The sequence below is a fragment of the Lates calcarifer genome, linkage group LG16_LG22 (genome assembly GCF_001640805.2).
Source record: "Lates calcarifer isolate ASB-BC8 linkage group LG16_LG22, TLL_Latcal_v3, whole genome shotgun sequence".
Classification (NCBI taxonomy): Eukaryota; Metazoa; Chordata; class Actinopteri; family Centropomidae; genus Lates; species Lates calcarifer.
The window spans coordinates 3,811,098-3,833,718 of record NC_066848.1 but is presented as its reverse complement, the minus strand read 5'-3'; the positions used below and the strand labels follow the sequence as shown (position 1 = coordinate 3,833,718).

Genomic DNA, 22,621 nt, shown 5'->3' with positions numbered 1-22,621 from the left:
GTTCAACAAGTCACACAAACTGATTCCTAACAACAAAAACCGAAACCTCCCTAAATACAGGGAAACGTGGCATTTTTTTTGGGACTAGTAGGCTTGTGCTGTCAAGAGTTGTGGGATAAAAGACCCCTTCTTTAACATATTACCAGCTTTGACAAAAAAGTCCAAAAACCCCATTATTTTTAGACAGCAACATTATTATGCCTTACATCAGCTGTGACTCACTGCTTAAACTTTTTTCATTTAGATTTTTGACTTTCTTGGCAACATTAAAATGGCAAAAACCCCCCTATCTGACAAATTACAACAGAGCAGGAGATGTAAACAAATAATTGTTTTTGTCATGTGAAAAACTTCAGCCTTGCTGTCTGGTATCTTTCCCTTACAAACCACGCTCGAGGCTGGGCTAGTGAGAGCTCCACCACAAGACTCCCACCCTCCAATTCCCAGAGCTTGTAGTGTATGAGCCCAAAGAACCACATCCTGAGGAGAGGAACGCAATCGACAGCAATGCCTCCTTGAACTGGAAAATTGGTTACACAATCTGAACTTTTCACTGACGACTGTATTGCTCCACTAAAAATATTACAATCGCTGCTTTCATTGGAAGCCAAACTGTGGAGAGTGCAGAGACATTTCAAAGGGAAACAATAGCAAAAACCCCATAGAAAAGCAGCGGGTCACTGATCATGGGATGTGATGTGAGAGATGTCTGTCCTTGATGTGAGTGCCAAGGTGAGAGGCTCCACCACTATTTCCCAGAATGCTCTGGGGAGTTTGGGATCAAGTGAGCACTGGCCGAAGGGCAGTTGTCTGCAATGTGAATAGACAGAAAAGAACTATAGTAGTAGGTCTTATGACATGGGCAAGAGTACGACATGATATACACAGCATGGACTCTTACAGGGAAATACCCACTGACCCCAACTTTATCTGAGTCCAATAAATCAAGGCACATGACATCGAGCTGCAGACAATTACATTACAAACCTAAACAATGTACAGTATGTCTGGCAGAATGATGAAGAGTGTTGTTTTCTTGAACCATGAATGCTGTGTAATGGAAAATATGATATATTAATGAGTATATATTAAGTATTTACACTTAAAGTGAGGTGGTTAAAGGGTAAGGAAAACTATGATTTTTCTATAAGATAAATTTTAGGTTCTGACGATGTCCACATTAACTGCAGTCCCACAGTGAGCTTGGATGAAAGTAGGAGCATTTTGCTGTTCCCTGCCACATTTTTCCAAAACAAATCTTGAGTGCATGAAACTTCTACAAGTATTTATACTCTCTAAAGAGCTAAAGTGTACAAAATTACTTTTGGCTATAATTTCTGTCTACCCAATAACATTGAGGTTTACAACAATTCCATGTTTGAGTTTGACAAACTAAAACTGTACAACTGAGGTGAACTGGCAGAACCTGGGAGCAGACGGTGCAGCATCGGACCCCACCTCACTCCACCCGACCTCCTGTCATCCTCTCTTTCCTTCTCACTAGCCCCCCCCAGCTCACATAAAGAAGATCAGCATATATACAGTGAGAGCACAATTTGGCAACACATCCCTATAATAACACACAGACCCATGCAGGACTTTTTGCCAGGCGACTGGAAGAGGAAATAGAGGAGTATAAACAGCACTCACCGCGGCCAGGCTCGGGTTTCCATGGTGTGCTGAGGCATCCTCTGGACAGCTCACACACACAACATATCGTTCAGGAAACACACGCAAATCTGAAGGCAGGCAAAGAAACAGCACAGACTAGTTAATAACGTGGGCTCACCTCTAATTATGAATCACAGTCAGACAGAGGGAATTGTGGTGGGGGTTTGAATTTACATCTACAAACACCAAGTATTTACTATCCCTCAGACCAGGAATGAAAATGTCAGTTTACAGATAACTGCTAACCTTTATGAGCCGTGTAAACAGCATGAAATATTAGAACATTTTATGTTAATGGTGGCTCCTGGGTTTACTGACTGTTTCTTCTGGTTCAAAGGCAAAGACCATTTACAACAATAAAACTATTAGATTACTCTAATAAATCTAATTGTCCGTAAGCTCCCCAGATGAACTGAGCTCGACATATCACCTCAACTGGACAGCCAAGCCGGCCAATATCTGATCTACGACCTGTCACGTAGCCCTCCGTGTGTAAGAAAAAATAACACAAAAATCAAATCCAAAATTTCTAATTTCTAATCGAGCGTTTGATGAAAAAAATACTGATTCAGAAGTAAAGTGAGAAGAAGAAACTACTGATGACGTAGGAACTTCCTGCATGAACAAATTAACAGCAGCAAAATCCAAGAATATTCTTCATCTTGCATTCTTAAACTACGTAACCTTCAAAGGTTTTGCCGCAGTGGTGACTTTAGTCTGTTAAATCTGGTATTCTCCCTCAGTGGCCACTTTTAAATACACAGGTTTTGGTTCAGTTGTGTGGATTAGTGGTTCGTAAACACAGCCAATGCATGCACATTTGTTAAGCAGGCACAGTTTGCATTAGTGTATGCATACTTTGTGTGGAGTATGTGGCTATGGTGACTAAGGATGACTGTGTAAATGGGAGGGTTTGGACGTTGACTGATGTTCATTAACTACTTGACAGATTCCCATGAAATTTGCCGTGGGAATTCTTGGCATTTGAAGCCAGAATATCGAGCCAGAATTTTCACTCTTACACATTTCAAAAATCTAACAGAAAAACCACATGAAATTCACTAAGAAAATTCATGCTTTCCAGAAGACGAAACCTTTTTATTTTGGATATTCCACATGCCACCCACCCATGTCAACATTTAAAGTTCACAAGAATTAGATTTAGATAGTTATTAGATAATATAAAGGGGAAATTTATCCACCAAATTGACCCTTTGTATTTTAAGAAAATTCTGCCCCACTGGTAGTGGCTTGAGACCATAAAAAGTGGCAGCATTACTGTTCATTTCTTTCAGTAGTTTTGTGTCTTGCAGTGAGATGACAATAAGCAGCATCAGAAAATAAGCCTGTATTCTGATTAAAGTAAAAAAAAGTTTTAGCCCTGTGGTCTTAAAACATTTGGCATATATAACCAGCCAGTTAGAAGAGAGATCTTATTATTATTAAAATTTTGACATGACCTGACCACTATGTACAGCTTACTCAGTGGACCAAATTACACAACCTTTGACCCCAGAAGACTGGATCTAATTTGATGTGTAACGGACCTGCTGAGAGAAGCAGTCATCTCTGTCTGCAGCAGGTCAGCAGTGCTTTAACATCCAGGCCCCTCGGGAGCAGATATTAACTTTACTGACAGGAAGAGAGCCATGTTGGTCCCATGAAAAGGTGGCCAAGGGTCACAGGCGCTAGATGGGCCATGGAGATAGATTCTCACTGCCCTCCATAGACAGCCCTCCAGTCTTTCTCTCTCCCACTCTCAGTAGCCGCTCAAGGGAACCACTTAATGACTGCCTGTTCTCAACAACACCCCGAGCAGGTAGGGACAGGACATAAAAACAAGTGAGGGGGAGAAAAATCAACATGCAAACCACAGATGACTTGCTCTTTCTGTGGGAAATTTGCCCGTGTATGAGTCATTGAGATGCCTATTTCTGATTAATTTAGCTGGAAATTGATTCATTTAAAACAACGTATGTTACATACCCCCATAGAGCTGTTTGGAAAGACATCTGAGGTTGAAGTGCCGCTTCAAAAAATTGGCAACCAGGTTGAAATTTTTCCCTATAAAGAAACAAAACAGAAATTCAGCCAACAGTAAAAAAAAAAAGAGAAGGACACATAAGCAAAATTGCTGTACATGTTACAGCTTTCCAAGGGTAGAAAAGCACCACAACAGACACCAGTGGTTTAGTTGTGGATGGTGCATGCTGAAATGTTGGCATCCCCTGATACACTGATAACAATTTATTCAATTTACTATCATGGCACAAAAAGGTCGCTGTTGGCAGTCAAATCATTTTTTGGTCGTGCAAATGTGATTCAGACAGTGAGATAAAGTGGTTAAACACAGGACACACTATACAAATATTTTTGATCCAATATAAAGCCCTTCATATGAGTTCCACTAGTGGCACTCCACCACATAATGTACTGCAGAAGCACAATAGACATACTGACTGCAGAATATTCGGTCAAAGGCCCAGCATACTACAAAACCAGCTAAGTGATTTATAGAGTGAGAAACTGTTCGTTCTGTTTTGATTTTACTGACCTCCCAGTTTGGCACAAGCAAGAAACCATGTCCCGAGCCTCTGCTCTGTTTGTCATGGAATGTTTGTCACGGTATGTTAAGATGTGCTGGGCAGAAAAAGTGGCCTGTTGCCTAATCTTGTAGGAATTTGTTGACTAAAAGCAAGGGTCTGGCTAACACGCTATCCAGTTGTTCTTTGTAAACAAGACAACAGTGCTAGGAAGCTGACAGAGCCCGCTCACCCTCTGGTACCTTGTTGGTGCCCTTTTCTTTCTCTCGATTCAGTGACTGTAAAGACCTTTTTGACTTTAACGCAACCTCTGTATTACTTCTTATTCTTAGTTGGCATTCTCATATTGCTGTTGCCGTGTGAAAAACTCATTAACTGCTAACTACAGGGATTTTAGTATTTTAACTTCAATTAAAGGATTACAGGTCCTCCACAGTTTGAGGACATCCTGATCTCTTGCACTCAAGGCTCTTTCGAAACTCCCTGGATAATGTCAGATACACAGAAATGAGGCTGTCTTGGTCTCTGTAAAGCTGACATTTTGGAAGAGGGGGGAGGTTTTCACCCATCGGTAACAACACTGACAGTCACTCTGCAATAAAACTTAGAAAAACTTGCACTAGTCTCCTCCAAAGGTTAATTTACAGCTAGTACAAATATGCAGCGTGTTAGCATGAACATTCAACACACAGAGCAGGCAGCGTATTAACAGCACAGGCACACACACACGTGTGAAGGAGCCTGTATGAACATTTCCCCTTTCTCTGATAGCTGATGTCATCTCAGCACCAACTCCAAGCATCTAATTATTGCCCTGAAAAAAGGAGCCGCCTTGTGATTCTCGGGATAATGACATGCAATTACAGAGACAGTTTGTCACAAAACTGTCACAGGTATACAGTTAAGCCCACTGGTCAGTGATTAATGGCATTAATGGCTTTCTTTTTCTCTGTGTGGCTGAATTTGCTACCAGGGTCACTACTTCAGTGAAGAATGTAGCAAAACAGTGCAAACTTAGATGAATAAGGAAAGAAATGAATTAATGAAACAGTCAGTCAAATCAGTCTGTCAACTAAAGATACGTCCCAAACTCCATTAAAATGAAGCTAAAGGGAAAAATCAAGTCAAAGGGCTGTTAAGGTTTCTGAAATAAAGATACCAGTTTGTTACTATGATACTAAGCAATTACAATCAATATTTTTGTGAATAGGGTAAAAAGGTTAGCCAGGTGACAGGCTCTAAGACTTGTCAGTTTAGCACCGATGGGAATGCATCTGATCCTCAAAAGCTATTAAGTCGAAATTTGGCCTGCAGCAAAATTCACATAGACAGCTTAGTCAGTATTTGTCAACATACATCAAGATCTCTCAGAGACAGAACAAAAACAGCCTCACCAATCCGAACAATTAAAAGTAGGCTCCTCGCCCACACGTGAGGATGAGTAACATATCAGGAATAAACTTTGATGAGACTTGGCAACAGTTCAAAACAGTGCTTGTTTGTTAACTTGCTGCACATCTGTTTCATAACATGTCAGGTCAGCAACTGTTAGTCTTCTTCCTCAGGCTCCATTATTTTTCATTCTAGCAGCTAATTACAATACCTGAGATAACAACTCAAAGCATTTAACTAGTCGTGAGCGCAGAGAATCAGTCTGGCTCCAGGATCTGCAGCCTGGGATTAAGGTCACCTGCCTCGCAACAAGAGGACCTTGCTACACACTACACCCTTTATCATTGGTGGATGATAAATAGGAATATAGGAATCATTTTACTCACTGTTTTGTCAAACAAGGCCCCAGGTAACTCTGTATGTCGGTAAATACAGCACCTTTTATAGCAAATCCTTTGCAGCCAGTGTCACCTGAAGGGAATTAGCTATTGACCTCAGCGTGATAACTTCTCTAGTGGTGCTCTTTCAGGCCTCTAAAGCACTCGTCTTCAGTTTTTAGTTGTTTGGTGGGCTTTGGGGGCTTAAGTCTGATCTTCAACAAGTAAGACACATGGTGGAATGAGGTCAGGTGATTGACATGGCCTTGCAAAAACATTCCACTGTTGAGCTCTAAAAGCTCCATGGTTGTTTGGCTGTAAGTTTAAGATCAATGTCCAGTGGTAGAACAAAAAACAAACAAACGACAACACAAAAAAAAACCCCACGCTTTTGTGTGTGTGCAAGAATTAACAATGAAATGAGACACAATCTCTAAAGAAACATGCAAGCAGCAAATTACAAAAGTAGTTTGGCATAGCATAAAACTGGGACACTGTGTAAAGCAGCTAAAATTACTACACACTTTATCTAAGGTGGATGTAAACACCTTAAATGTAAAGTTGCATGTTGGTACTTTAACTTATGATCATTGAAAATCCAATTTGCTGGAGCCAAAACAACAAAAATGTGTCAGTGGATATGGACTGTGCGGGTGGATATGGTGTTGAACCATATGAGTACATATGCTACTGGAGTACCTCCCTCACTGAACTGTCTTTAGAGTTGGTGTCTTTGGAAGTCTGTCCCTTTAATACTTGGTTTGCATGAAGTATGTAATAATACTTGATAAGCCGACAATCTTTAAATAGAACATTTCATTAATCCCAAAGGGAAATTGAATAAACACACTCTATGGGTACGAAGAACATGGTTGTAGTTAACAATATCAGCATTCCTTTATTGGGAAAAAAAATTCTGATATTCTGCCATTCTTTAAATAGCAAAGTAGTGGTCATCTATCGTCCATTCTGGATGTCTACCCAGAGAGGAATGCAGATCTGTATCTCTGTTTTGTTTTCTCTGCCCATTCTGGGTCCAAGAATCAGGCATCTTTCATTGCACACTCATGGCTTTCTATGTTTTTAGAAGCTTTGATTTAGTCCGTTGGACTCTTTAGCCTCATGTCTAGCTCTACAACTATTCTCATTGCTTTCCCTGGTGGGTTGAGCTTGCCAATTCCCAGGACAACTTTGACAGGGATGTCTGGACACAGAGTTGGGAACCAGTGCAACATCATGGCCCGAGACATCAGCTGTTGCTCCAACTTTATAACGTCCTGCGTGGCGCAGAGTTGCTCTTGGCCCTCTGCCCGGGTTCTCTCGTGCTAAGCTTACATTCATGTTTCTCTCTAACAAACAGTTTGCTGGTGCCTCCTCTGGGAATGAGCGGCCCCTTTCTGTGGCAACTGTGGCCCACAGTGGTGCAATACCCAAATGTGCAGCGTAGAGACTTTAAAGGGTTTCATTTGTACTTCCTTCAGGAGAAGATAGTCTTGCTTAATTGTTTTGAAACCCAATGCACAACAATATTATGACAGGTCAAATCAAACCGTAAACAAGCTAGCACGCCATGTTTTCAGAAATGTGGTAGATAATATTGTAACCATTTGTATGCAGAGACTTCTACCATCTTGTAACATACCGCAGGACAACTGCAGAAAAAAGACACAGACTCCACAGGGCTGGTGCCAAGGCTAGAATACTGTACTTCTAAGACATAGACACAAGCACACACACACACACATCACAGCTTTCACCACTTCCTGGGAAAACAATGAGAGGAAAGAAAAGACAACAAACCAAAAGGCATCCAGAGTGACTGGGACTGTAAACTTGAACAGACAGGGGTGAGAAACATTCAGACCAGGGTCAAAGGTAAGTCCCCATGGAAAAGACTTCATTAACTTCAGTCATATCCTGAGGAGATCATTAAAAAAGCTATAGAAAACATGGCCCCTTTCTTCTCACAATCTGCATTCCTGACAACACATGCTGTTGTGACTCATTCAAGAATCCATAAGAATTTCTGCTCTGATATATGGAGGATTTTCCAGTGTTCCTAGCAGGTCCTTGCCATGCTGGCAAAGGGAGGAATAACCTCTTGTGCATTTATATGCTCATAATTTACCTGTTTACCCTAATTTTTCTTTGGTCACCTGACTTCATTGAAGTCAAGTAGAAGAGAAATTTGATTTCTATAATAGGGGTAAGACATTAAATAAAAACCTATTTAACACAGCACAAGATTTCTGCTGGAGGAATCCAATTTCCTGGAAGTGTACATGCTTAACAGAGTTTCTAACAGAATTTTTTACAAAAGCAGATGTGCATGATGATACTCCAGACACATGAGGAAAGTATCATGGTGGCAACAGTGCCAACGGGTCAAGGGAAAAATGATCATTTGCAGTGATGCATCCTTCTATGCAAAATTCTTAAATCCAAAGCCTTAAAATCAAAACTGAAGTAAATAAGTCTAAATTAGACAGTTTCCACAGATGAACAGAAGATTATTTTTAAAATTCAGGCTTGTGCACAATAAGGAAAAAATGAGTGGCTTTTCAGTCAGTTAGTCCAAATGTTTCCACCAAAAACAACTCTTCAGGCCGAAGTATTATATATCATTACTACACTTAAATTATGCCAGCGCTGGTTCAAAAACATGGCGAGAAAGCGAGGAGAGAAATCTGACTACCCACCAGCTGCATGTAAATGCAGACTTTACAGTAACCCGGTTATTGCAGTGCATGTAAAGCCATTCTCCAATTTCCTGCAGTAACCTGATTTGTCTCATTAACTGTGTTTCTAGTGTGCATGTAAATGTAGTGACTGTGTGTCAGGAGAACTGCAATTCCCACGCAAACCCCTTTATGAACAGGAGTTGAATCAGCAGGACAGTCAGACATCAGTGCCTGAGAATCCTGCTCTTTTGACATCTCTGCTTTGATGTGGACCCCCTCCCTCTGTCCTCAAGTGTGGGTGGAGAGTTGGGGCTTAGAGCGAGAGAGAGGGGTGGAGTGGTGAAGGATGAGAGAGCATGAGGAAGTTACCCATATGTAAGTGGGGGCTTTCCTGGAAGGACATCACTCTGTGTGTAACTGTAACTACGGCCGTAGCGGAGCACTGTGCCTTATCATCCTGCACAACGTCCACCTGAAACAATATTTGCACATGAGTGTTCAATTTAACATTTGGGTGACCCCTTCATCGCAGTTACAAAATACGCCGCAGCATGGTAGCTCAGGCCAACCCATAATGCAGCATGTGACTAAAGTGGTGGGGAGCATTTTGGAGCACAGAACAATTATCAAGGGAAAAAAATCTATTTCTCAGAAACATAATCTGATGAGAGAAATGCAGTCACAATACAAAATGTCACATTCAATCATCATTATATCTTAATTAGCCCAAGAGGCCACAAATCTCTCAAAGTGCTGCCTCTGTTTATATTAAAGAGCATTCAGAATGAAGAGGATGCAAACTGCTTATATTGCATTAAGCTCCTTTGGATTAATGTTGTGCAGAGCAGTTTGTGGACTTGAGTTATGCACTGTTCTGGCCCTTTAAAACTCAGATCAAGGTCTCAATGGAAGCAGGCTGTCTCTGCTAGCTGGGCCCTCTGTAAATCTGCTCGCCTGTGAATATAAATCCAAATAGATGAACCATGGCACACATGGTGATTCTATCTAGGTTTTGCTACCAGTATTTAATGATAAAAGGCGGGCAAGACAATGAGAAGAAGAACTGAACTGCTGAACTGACTAAAGATCTGAATTTTATTGTTATTTTTAAAAGATGTTAAAATGATATAACGCACTGGCCTTTTGCAAACAAAAGGCCTGGAAAGCATTAATGTCTACAATTAAAGTGTGCTTCTTTTCTTAAGGCCATCCGAGGCAGGCCTTTCTTGACAACACAAGACAAATTTGCCAGTCTGCACTACAACGACACCTGCCCACAGGAAAAACCACACCGCTCACAAGAGCATGTGACAAAAGGCCCTCTTCTTTTGAAGTGAAGGAAAGGGCAGAGAAAAACATGGACATCCTCTGAAAAGTTTCAGTAATTCCTGAAACAAGGCATTCTGGTCAGGCTGAACACTTAGCATGAGTTCAAGACAGTGTGTGCCGTCTCCCAGACCAGATTGTGGTAAAGGGGAACAGTCACATGAATGTGATCCGTGCTCAGGCTCAGGCTCAGGCCCTAATTATATGGGAACAGAGTGTGGTGTGACAGCTATGGCGGGGATTGCGGTTGTGTCCTAAGAGACTGCAGCTGACCCTGCGGAGACGGAGAAGGAAAAGGAGAGAAAGTGAGAAAACATCAAGAGTCGACATGAGGACAGCGGAGAAGAGCAGACATGGAGGGCACACGAGAGGAGACGAGAGGCGAGGGTGCATGAGTGCATGAAATGTAATTGACAAAAAAAGAGACAAAAGTGTATGTACGTGTACAATAATAGGGACGGGGGTTAACAGTGGAGTCAGACTGTCCTATGTGTCGCTGCTGAGTAAGGCCAGGGGCTTATAGGAAGGATTTAAAGAGCCACAGCAACACCACAATGCACCAGGGGGAAGGGGGTTGCCCAGCAGGGGCTAGAGGAGGGAGGGCGAGCAGGGAGAGGGGCAGGCTGGCTGGAGCGGCTACTCTGATCAGGATCCATTTCCAGCCTGGGCCTTGGAATTCCTTTGTTCCTGTCACAGGTCTCCATTTCCCCCTCGCCTTAATCCCAGCCTGCCTCACGCCCAGTAACACAGAGCAGGGCAGGTAACTCTGCCACAGGCATGCCTCTCTATTTACAGACCAGTCCCCACATAACAGCCACTCACATAAATAGTAATAGTTGTGGTAGCACTGAGAAGAAACAAGGAGGGTTAATGCAGGTTGTCTCCACAAAATTACTTCTGTGTTGTCAGAAAAGCACAGTGAATTGTCACAGCAGGAGGCTGAGAAGATGGCGGGTATCGATTCTCCCAAAAAGTGGACATCAAATGCACTTTGTACACAGAAAGCCTCATTCACATTTTTACTGAACAGTTTTTCCAAGTTTGATAAACAGTTTTAGCCTGGGGCTGCAGACCTTCAAAGAGCCAGAGAAGATAAACAAAGCTGAATCTACGACAGGGCAGAGCAAAAAATGAACCATCTCCCTTTTAGTCTATACACATCCTCCGCATTCTTCATAGCGAGGGAGATGGTCATCCGTAAACACATTCTCCAACAGTAAAGCTATCCAGCAACACTTGTGCTTTTCCTGCAATGGCCGTGGCCAGGCTGCCTTAAGCCCCCTTCATGGGGCTGCCAAGAGGAGTCAGTGGTACACTGTGCAGCACTCGCAAAGCCCTCTCCCACGGCTATTAGTGACCATTCATCTGGGGAGCCTGGGAAAATGCCTCTCCAGCCTGCCGTGGCCATGGGGAAACAGGCTGGCAGGTGTTCCCTCCCTCTAAGCCCTGGCACCTGTGCAGGGAGAGGAAGAAGGAACCAGCTCTGCCATGGGCTAAAACGAACTCTAGGTACCACTTTGCCAGGGCTCCTCTAACTCCTCTGACTGGCAGGAAGACTCTGAAACACCAGGCTAAACCATACCCGAGCTCTGCCTCACAAACAGAGATCAATGTGGCTGTATCAATACTAAAAGTAGACGTAAGACATCTGGTAATGTGCTTTGGCAGTTTGAAATGGCATGCTAACTAAATCCGTGTAAAATGGGCCTTCTCAGTTTACACTCTACACATATGCACAAATATATGCCCCATTATAAACTACAAAATTAATATCCCCTTGAGTTAAAACAATACCAGAGCGAATGAAAATCAAGATAGTGCACAATCTGCACTGGAAGTACATGACATCTAATCTAACAGTTCAGGAAGACCATGTCTGACATGAACAGGTTTTCTGCAGAACAGTGGCATCTCCATAAAGATAACTGTGACGCTCTTTTTGTTGTAGAGCACAACCACCAACCTCTTTACTCGAATAACATATCGAATGACAAAAATGTATTTTTCAAAGCACAGAGAACCCATTATCCACTCATTTTCAATCTGTAATTACTCTGAGAAATGTGGGTGTGTTCAACACGGTCTACCAGGGAGAATGCAAAAAGGCCTCTCCCAAGCTCCCCTTCCCTGGGCTTCTAAGGTCTAACAAGTCCATTCTGCTTGTCCGGAGCCAAAATGTTTGGTGGGAAAAGTTCCCTCTGTTCATCTCTCTAAAAACATAAATAAATCACATCACTATGAGCTAATCATGAAGTCTCAAGTAGCCTGGGTAAAAAAAAAAAAGGGGGGGGGGGTTGGGGACTGACAGTTGGAAATTGGCCTCTGCAGCTGAGATTTGAAAAAATGGCTTGGATTTATGTTGGCAGAAGACATGGGATAAACCCCTCTCTGACATGTTCACTGGGTGCTATACACACACACATATGCACCCAACATAGCATAAGCACATAAATACAATAACCCATAGAGATAACTCCGATACAAACACTTGCACTAAAGGGCCTTGGAATGTTAAAAGCTGTTGATGGCTCATTTGAAGTGCCAACAGCTGAGGCTGTTACGCTGTTCTTACTGCTGTCTGTTGGCGGAAGCCCCTGTGATTTCACACTGGCACCAGCTCAAACACCGCCTCATACAAGACCCGCAGGCCCCCCTCCCATACCGTCCCACACATAGCACCACACTCCATCCGCCTATTCTTGGCCCAGACACCAGCACTACCCCGACACCTTTCTCTCTATATGCAACAACATGCATGTGCACGTGTTTCCAGCACATACACGTCTCACTTCGGGACATCCAGCTTTAATTCTGCTCTCAAATAACATAATGCTGCACACAGACACACACGGATGCAAATAGGTCTTCTGCTGAAACAGATACATGAAAAAAAAAAAAAAAAAAAAAACGAAAACAGCTTCCACTCCCTGCTATGGACAGTCTCAAAGTCCTGTGAGGATTAGCAGGTTAGCGTTTGACCTGCTTCCAGAACAGGCGACCCCAATACTTAATACCCACCCTGAGGTTTGCTGGGCTTCCCTCCCTAAGCCTATAGTCTGTCCTCCCCTTTTTATGGCTCCTGCCTGCCTGCTCACTTCTCACAGTCACAGTCTCCACCTTTACTGCTCTGCCGCCTTCCTCACATGGGACAATGAAAAGACCAAGAATGTCATTACACTCACTTAAGACCTTTAATAGGACTATAGCACGTGAACTGTGCAGGCCTGTTTCAGGCGCTATACCTTTTCATGTTCTGAGAAGGGGAAATTCTCAGATATGGTATGGAGTCATGTTCCACTGGTTACATTCTTCTTGGCAGAGTTGCAAGGAGCTTAATCATTTTTACATGCATATTTCACTGCTGAAATACTGATAGTCCCCCTTGTTCGTACAGTGGAGTGAATGTGTGCACGTAAATGTGTGTGTGTGTGTTTGTGTGGAGCCTCAGTCTGTGATCTCCATCATTAGACATGTCTGTCTCTCCTCAGTCTGTCATGGGGAATATGAGTCAGGCTTTTCAGTAACCTTACACTGTCAGCCTGTTCGCACCTTGCCCAAGGGGAGGATATATCTCTCCAACACACTATCGCTCCTTCTGATTCTCACTGCGTCTGATGTGTACGAGCGCCTAGTTGCATGCGTGTGAACCTGCTTACATTGACTCTATGTTTATCAAGACAATGACAAAAGTTGCACACGCATGTGTGTATAAAAACAAACGCACACACCGTGAATACACCGTTTAAGTGGAGGGGAGTAGCGTGAGAGGCAGAGCTGCAGCCACAGGAGAAACTTTATGGAGCTGACTGCCCTCTAATCCCACTCTCACAGTCAGGCCTGCCCTGCTGAGTGAGCCCAGTTTAACTGCCCTTAACTGCTACCTGTGACAAACCTTTCTGCCTTACAACACGCAGCTGGGGGTTCCTCTGAAGCTAGGCTTACAGTGCTTCAAAGGCATGTGTGTGGGTGGCTGGGGGAATGTACTCTCATTGGATGAATGTGGATGAACTGAATTGGCTTATTCACAGTGCAGCATAATTTATTGATATTTCTCTCTGTGTGTATGGTTGTATGTGTCAGGGCAACTGTTTTTAGTGTCATCCAGTTAGGTACAAGTACAGATAAACACAGGTGTGTCAACGTCACATTACCGAGGAGGGTAACAAAGATTAGCCATTTTAATGGACTAAACATCTTGCATGTACAAAAGCATCTGAGACGTGCCAAGTTAAACAGTGTAACACAATATAAAAACTTCTATCAGCTCTTGCCTCCGCTGGTTACACCCTGGGCGTAGATAGCCACCATGTCCCAACTAGTTCTGTTGTCTCTCCACCCACACTCTCCTCAAAAAGGTATCCTTGACATATTTTTTCAGTTTTGTAACTTCATTCCCATCCTGCTCACAGAGCTCAATGGCCCACTTCCATGCAAAGTCATATCTCCACACCGACGTCCAAGTGAATAAATAATGGTTTTGAGTTCATATCCAAAATAAACCATTTCACTCAAGAGTTAATGACAGACACACCTAAGACAAGGAAAGGGAAGACAAAGATGACTGCATTCCAGAGGAATGAGCAACAGTGAATTCAGAACAGAGTAAATATAATGTGTGTGGATTATCAAACAACAATGTAATTGTATTGATTAATATTCCAAGTAAACAGATGAAAAAGCCAATGACAATAATGGATTGTAAAGAACGAATTATACTATGACAGCTACCCATAATATTGAGCCGTGGTGCAGCGTAATGAGAGTCACATGATGGTGAGTTACCTTTCGCAACAAAGGCCGGAGCAGGTGGCAGCTCCCTCTTCTGTTTGAGCCGTCTTCTATTGTGGAGGGACTCTGTGTACTGCTTAACCCTCTGGTCCACAGCATCTTTAACCAGGGCTGTAACCTCCTACAAACAGTGTGGAGATATTTTTGTGCATCAAGATGCTGAGAGAATGAAAGTTTTGATTTGGCAGTACCACGTGAAAGGCCTGTAAGGCAACAGACTCCACAGGTGGCAAGGTGGAGAGACGGGAACAGTTTTGCAACAATGAAAAACCCAAAGAAGAAAAGACAGAGAGCTCAAAGTCATTTTAGATTCCACGCTGCTGCTGTCTTTTGAAAAGGCCCCCAGGCGAACAGAAGCCATATATTCACTCACACACTTATTCACACACACGCCCTTCTCCCTGCGTCTGTACCTCGATGTGGTCCGTAGTAAACCAGCTGGCGTCCTCTTGGCCGCCCAGGGGCAGTACGTGGAGATCCACCAGCACGGCAAAGTTCCCACACTGTAACACAAAGAGGAAGGACAGCCACAGGTTGCTGAGGGGCATTGAGCTCACAGACAACAAAGGAAATCAGAGTGTGGGTGATTGACAGCGAGACAAACCACAACGGCCCCCTATGTCCTCAAACATCACCCCAGGCCTCTCACAGTAAGTGCCCTCCCTCCTGCTTCTCTGTCTAGCCATCTCGCTACCAATCTCTTAAAAAAAAACAAAAAAATAGTATAGCCCTGTCTCCTCATGTTTCCCTCTCTCTCAGCGTAAAAAGTATTATCCTGTTCTATAGGCTGTCACTGCCTCAGGTCACAACAGGCTGCACAGAATAGTCTAAAGATGTACCACATAAATGAGGATTATCCTATTTTGTACAAGAGTGGTAATAAAACTTAGATCTACCCTAAAGCACTCCATGTTTCTGCACTTCTGCACTACCACTTCTGAGTGGTGTAGAAAGCTGAGTGGCTGCAGAGTGGATTCCTGAAGCACTACGTCATTGTGTCAACGACAATAAGCTACAAGGGACAGGGAGGCCAGAAATGCCGCGGCTGGTTAAGTTGCTGTTACATCTTTCTCAGGCTAGCCTGATTATGGTTTACACATGAGTGCAAAAGCTGCCCGCTGCACAGAGCAAATGGATGTGGGTCTCGTGTGAACTTCGCCTCTCCCTGGACAAGGAAGTAATGGATGGACTGAGACCACCCACAACATGACACAGAGGAGCAACAAGTACTGCCCTAAAACCCAGTGTGATAATGAAGCAAAAAAAAGCATTGAACTGAATGGGGTAGCAAAAATACACAGTCATATAAAGACAAAACCAGACACTGATTTCAAGCCCACAGTGTAGAACTGAAAAAGAGTCTGGACAAACAGAAGAGGTTATTCATTTAGTAATAGGGAATACTTATGCACACTAAAAGCTTTGTTTTGAGCCAGGCTCGTCCCCTGGGCTGAAGTATCGCAGACAGAATGACTAAATTCTACAACCCAGACTTGAGGGATGTTCCTACAGCCTCGCTCTCAGGATGACGGGAGAGAATGAATGAACAGGGTGTGTTTGGAAAGGCCCCTGCTACTTATGTCCTAATTCTGGACACAAGTCTACATTTCCCAGCTCCAAACTCTGTCCAGTTGTCTCCTCCTCTTCTTTGGAATGAGTTGGGTTAGCTCCTTTCTTAAAGGAGGAGATTAATAGGCATTAAAAGTCTACATAATGGCTCAGAGCAAATCTGTCTAATATTTTGAATTTTTTTCCCATAACAGCATTTTCCTCTCTCATTGTCTTACTGAAAATCATAATTGTATTGAAGCTGCTTCTCTTACTTCTTCTTGCAGGTCAAATAGAGGATAGGGCGCCACCATATGACTGATCAGTGAATGTTTCAGTCTGTTTCAGTAAAAGCTTTTTCTGTTCCTCTGCAAAATATGTCAAGTCCTAATCCCCTAATGTGTGCCAACTTGTAGTAAAGTATGTCTCAGCATCAGTGTCACCAAGATGAATGGGAAATTAATGTTGTTATAGTCTCTTATAAAGACAGTGCATTAATCTGTGATGCTCTGACTCATCCCTCCATGTCTTGAAATGAGTCAGAGCATGATGGACTACAAAAGTCCAAACATCAAGAGCCACAAAAATAGAAAATTGATAAGCAGTAAATATTCTCTGCACAAAACACAATAATAACCAGCTGTCACTTTCACAAAGGCAAAAACACCACAGACCAGAACAGAACAGAGCCCCCTCCCCTTTATGTGCCAGCTTCTTGTGTATAAAATATGTGCATGTTGCCTGTCAGCATCAGCTCGTCCCTATAGATCAGTATTCTCTCCATCCTCTGCCCTTTGTCTCACATCGGTCCACGGATGACTGGTGGCCTCAGCTGACTGCCCCCAACAATTACCAGTGTGTGGGAGAGCCTAGCAACAGAGGGTCAAGACCTTGTCAATCGAAATGGGGACCCACTAGTGGACCACAGTGGTTTCTTGGGGTTGGACATGCTGGATGTGTTTGAGTTTGTAGATGTGTTTTTGACCGTGTTTAGACCTAAGAATTACTTTAGAAATGTATATAGGAACTCTGCCACTCTCTGCATGAGTTACCAGTTTACCTGGTTTAATAGCCCTGCGGTGTTTCTAATATTCTGCTCCCTACATGTGTGTGAAGCCTCACAGGGAGCACATTAAATCTTTCAGGACTGTATATGGCTCAAAATTATACAAACTCTAAAGAGTGACACAAGGTTAATTAGATCAATATCTTGGAACGAAGGGAGCAGTACAGGGTTTGGAGCGCAGCCCTTATTGAGAAGCACACCAGGGAGAATCCCCTAAAGTGGTTTCTGAACTTCTGATTGTGTTTTGGGCTGAACGCCAGACATCTAGCAAGCCTTAGACTAACCTCCTTTTATCACATTAGAGCAGCAGACAGGACTCGACTGGGAACTGGACATTAATGATAAACATTGGTCTGCCCCTTACACAAAAACAGCATGTGATTCCCTGAGCCTCTCAGGAATGGGGGGGATTTTGTCAGGAATGCAAACTAATGCAATCACACTAATGAGAAAACAATTAATTTGTCCAGCAAATCTGGCGGTCGGCTGGAGGTGCAAATTTACCTCTAAAGTGTCAATCTTTGAGTCCAGACTGAGCTGTTTAGGTGCAGCTATCGGTGCTTTTACAAAGGACATTTGTGTTGAGTGTGGCAGATAAGACAAAAAAGCAGCAGAATCTAATTTTACACAAAGGCTCTGACTACAATCACATCATGTGGTCTAAATTTGTCAACTCCCAGCACAAAGACTGACCAGTGGATCTCTAAGCTGAACTCTGCCATGAACTATGACCTCCGTGTACCCCCCCTCCCCCCCAAAGCCCAGCTATGGTCCCTCTTTAGCGAGAGCTCAGCAAGCAGCCTAATACTTTGTAGATGTGGTAATACAGACCACAAGAACCCTATCTTCCTTGAGCAAAGTAATCTGAAAGTACCTAAAAAACCCAGTATGCTCACTGAAGCTATCCTGTTTTGCGTATTTTGCTTTGACACATTTAAGACGATACTCTGAGCAACTGTCGCTGTTGTTGGAAAGAAAGGTTTGATAAAGGGCCAAGTTCTGGAGGAAGTTACTCTTTTCATACACACTAAAGTGGGCCAGCACTGCTTTGTCCTCAGTCTTGCACAGGCTTTTTAGAGTTATGAACAGAGGCTGAAGGCTGAATGAGAGGCAGCAAGGAGCGCTACTTAATACCAAATCCTTTATTGTGCCATCTTTTGTGTGCCGTCACACACTGAATGAATAGCACTGAGTCTTCCTGCAGGCGAAGCTCAACTTCTCTATCCTAATTCTCTCCACTGCCAATCTGATAACTATGACCTGCAGGAAAAAAAGACCTAACAAAGACAAAAAAATTTGAAACATTTGAGACAAAAGTTTCCCGTAGCACAACATCAGTAACATCCTCTATATATACTTTATATTTCGTGTCTGTAAATAAACAACTCCTGACTCAGACTCACTGATGTCTCCTTTCCCTTTTCTGGTCTTCAGAGCTCTGGTCTATATCACTCTCAGTTCCCAAAACACTCTCTACCTTCCCTTATCTCTCTCCCAGACCCGGCTCTCCATCCTCCCGCCTGTGCTGCTCCAAGTTGGGCACGGGGCCCAAACTCTATGAGCAGCTTCACCCGCCTCCCCACCTTGCTGCCCTTTGCCATTGCTATCGCGCCGTATAAGAACCAGACCTTCTCGGACTGCACTTAGCTCAGAGGCTAACACTAACCAGCCACAGATGTTTACATTGGGAGAGAAGGGGCAGCAGATGCGGTCTCACTCAATAAAACTTGCATCTCTCCCCCTCTCCCTTTGTCTCTCTCTTTTTCTGACTTTCTCTCTCTTTCCTGCAAGTCTGCAAAGAACCCAGGGGAGCTCTTTAGATCTGTGGGTGTGACAACCTTGCTCTCAGGCTTTATTTGCCTCATTCCCAGCTCTCTCTGTGCTGTGAGTCACCTGGGTTTCCCCTTTAAAAAAAAGACATTTCTCTTTTCCAATTTTTCAAACTGCCAGATACTGAGCAGTGAAGCTAGAGACTTGATTATTACTGAGGCAAATGTTATTTACAGATAGAGTGCAGAACTGTTTTGCATGCAAAGCTCCCTTCATTCAGGTGAATGTTAGCACACCTGAGTCCTCTTTATTTGATGATAAAAAGAGACACAACCCAGGAGTGGAATTCCAGCAGCAAGAACAGACAGGAATATCTCCAGGTAACACACGGCAAACGAAACTCAGGCAGTTACATCCTTGAGAAACTGGTAGATAGACAGAAACAGCAGGCAGAGAAGTGTTTGGCCTCATTAGGAAATGTGAATTCTATGAGGCAATGTAGTGCAGTGCTGAGATGAAAGGGGGCTTTTCTTTTCTTCTTCTTCTTCTTCTTTTTTTGTTACTTCTGTCACCTTCTCTTGTTAAAGATTCCCCAAGCTGGAAAGTGTCAAAATGTTTCTAATCAGACTGCAATGATTTTGTACAGAAGCATGATGTGTGGTCCGATATGAGCTCATCTACAGAGTGACAACAACACTAAACAGCACATAAACCTCTGACATTAAACTGCTCTGTGATACCTCAAACATTTTATTCTTAAAAAACACTTTGGTCTCCGTCTCAACCTACTACATTAGACGGTTAGAAAGTCAGCAGTGCATGTTGCTAATAGAAGGCAGATTGCAGGGTTCTGCAGTGGTAATGTCCTGGCAGAGAGCAAGCGCTTCAGTGGATCAGCGTTTTAGCCCGCAGGCCCTTTTCGGGAGGTCTGAGAAGTGGCAGGTCACTATATAGTCTAAGCCTATTTAAGAAGGAGCATACCAGCACCTCCTGCAGTTCCACAGGCCAGGGAGGGAGCTGCTTTGAAAACATTTTAGGAGAAAGGATCATAAAACACACCGCTGAACAGCCTACAAAACATGGCATGGGGAATCCAAGAACATAACTCCTAACTGCCTCAATAATCCTCGCTCTCTGTGCAAGCCGGCAAATAGAGTTTGCAACATGCCTTTGAGACAACATTCTCTCTGTGCAGATATCTGTTCTTAAATACTCTGAGAAGTTAATTCATTCATTAAAAAACATGGGGGATAGTGGTGTTTGTTTTGCAAAAGAGGAGCCCAGGGTAGCGCCTTAAATGCTATTGTTTGGACTGATCCCTTCTAACATACTTGTTTGTGGTTAGTTGGTTAAGCATGGTAGAGGCTGTGTGCATTTTCTCAGGCAGTGTAACACAACAGTATCATTATGTGCCCAGTGGGAAGGAACCTTCCGTGAACCTCCAGGGTTTTACTCTCCCACAACCAACTGACGGGGGGTGTCAGGGCAGCCTGTATGCAGGCATGCATATGAAACAAATAAAGAGGAGTGAATGCAATATCTGGTCAACTAGGCACACATGGCATTATGGAGGATGTGAGAGATCAGCGCAAATGTCTGCAGCCCTCGTCCGAAACTCTCAATAAATGAAACATCAACAAAGGAGAGACCAGTGGCTTTCCCTGCACTTAACAAAAACATCTGATGTGCATTATATCTGACAGAGCATCAGACTCAGGATGAACAGCTCGGCTTTTTAAAGGAATGAGTTTCCTCTGCTCTGTGTCGGCGTCCATTGACAAAAGGCTCACAGGGAGGCAGTCAGTTGAGATTTACAAAAGGTGACCAGAAACTCTGAATAACATCTTCTTAGGGGTGAATAACAACATCAGAATGTGGAGATAAGACAGTTCACACATGTATCTGTACCTCCCCCTAGTGGCCAAATAATTTGCTTCTGAGGAGGAGAATACAACAAATACTGGCAAAACACAAATTGAAAAGGAATATTAATACTGTAAATGTTAGAGAAGCAAGCATTTATTGCTGTGTTGCACATTTTCCCTAACTTCACAACAGCTTTTCAGTGGTTTAACATAGACCATAATAACTTAAACCACTTGCTGGAAGTAGTGTGTGAAGCAGTTCTACTGTTTGGCAGTAGCACAAACACAGTTGTTTATCATGAATGCTGGCAATAGAAGCTGAAAACCCTTAATCAAATGCAGATTCATCTTATTCTTTATTCTTTAGCATCTTGTGTGCATTCTATGTGGGAAAACATTTTGTTTAAAGTAATTATGAGGTTTTGTGGTCAGTGAAAGCCGCACAAAATCTCCTTTGACCAGGAGCACAATATTTTCTAACATATGACATGTTCACAAGATACTAAAAAATATGATTAACACATGTTTAGATGATAACCTTTTACTTATATTTAAAAGTTTTCATGCCAAACTGGACACTGGGTTTTATGAGGTATCAAGGGCTATCTAAGTTTGTTTTTCTGGGATGCATTTTGAGTTTTTGAATGCAGTTTCCTCTAGGTATGTTCATTGAAATAACACCAGAGTGTACAGTATATTTATTTAATGCAGCGTCGCACTATAAGGGTCTGTATACTATATATTTCGTTTTCACTCACCTTGATGACAAATTTGAGAGGAGCCATTGCAGTAAACACAGCAATCAGTTTCACCTGAAACAAGTATATAATCATGGATTAGCCTAAAAACAACTCTCCAATGATTATACATTGTTGAGAACATACAGTAAAAAAAAAAAAGCTTAGTTTACCACCCTCCTAGGAAAATAACCCCTAGCTGATCATTGCTACTTGAAATTACTGTGGAGTACCACAGACCTGGTTTATAGCGACCATACCCATATATTCCTGCTACATTCATCTGTTGCAGTGCGACACATTATTCAGTTTCTTACAGATATTTATTAGGCTTCTTGTAAACGCATGTTTTGACCTGGTTGTGCAGTTCAACCTACACTACATTGCGTGGCTCCTGCAAGTACAGTTAGATTAAAACTTAAGCATTTTAGCCGCACAATAATAGACTTTATCTGGTTGTTGCAACGACAGGGTTTAATAGTATCGAGTGGTTTATAGGTTCAACTCATTACCGCTTTGAAACACCAGGATGGCTCTGATGTTAAGACATACTTAGCAAAGCGACACCCTAACTACACGACAAAAGCGTAATGAACAAATATTGGTATAATGTTGTGTAAGTGCGTTAAACAGTAACAAAAGATTTCATACCGCCAACGGATTTGAAAGTTTGTCAAGCGAGACGGGGCGGCAGGAAATGACGCCACATCCCGTTTGTAGTCCTATAACGGCAAAGCCATTCTGACTCGGCTGCTTCGGCGGCTTTCTGACGACAAAAAATACATCAGAAACACTGAATGAAGAAGCTAAACGGCCACCCTCCTCTGTTACAAAGCGGAGAACTGGAGTTAAGAATG

The 22,621-nt window shown here is 42.9% G+C and overlaps 1 protein-coding gene across 1 annotated transcript in view; it reads right to left on the bottom strand.

Annotated features, from left to right (window-relative positions):
- slx4ip (SLX4 interacting protein) overlaps positions 1-22,535 on the bottom strand; it is a 32,013-nt gene extending 9,478 nt beyond the window's left edge. The window contains exons 1-6 of the mRNA XM_018680301.2: positions 22,416-22,535; positions 21,786-21,839; positions 15,192-15,281; positions 14,773-14,899; positions 3,658-3,735; positions 1,651-1,739 (exon numbers count right to left, since the gene is read on the bottom strand). Coding sequence (XP_018535817.1) covers positions 1,651-1,739; positions 3,658-3,735; positions 14,773-14,899; positions 15,192-15,281; positions 21,786-21,812 — 411 coding nt within the window. The 5' untranslated portion in view covers positions 21,813-21,839; positions 22,416-22,535. The remainder of the gene's footprint in view (positions 1-1,650; positions 1,740-3,657; positions 3,736-14,772; positions 14,900-15,191; positions 15,282-21,785; positions 21,840-22,415) is intronic.
- Between the last annotated feature and the right edge of the window lie 86 nt (positions 22,536-22,621).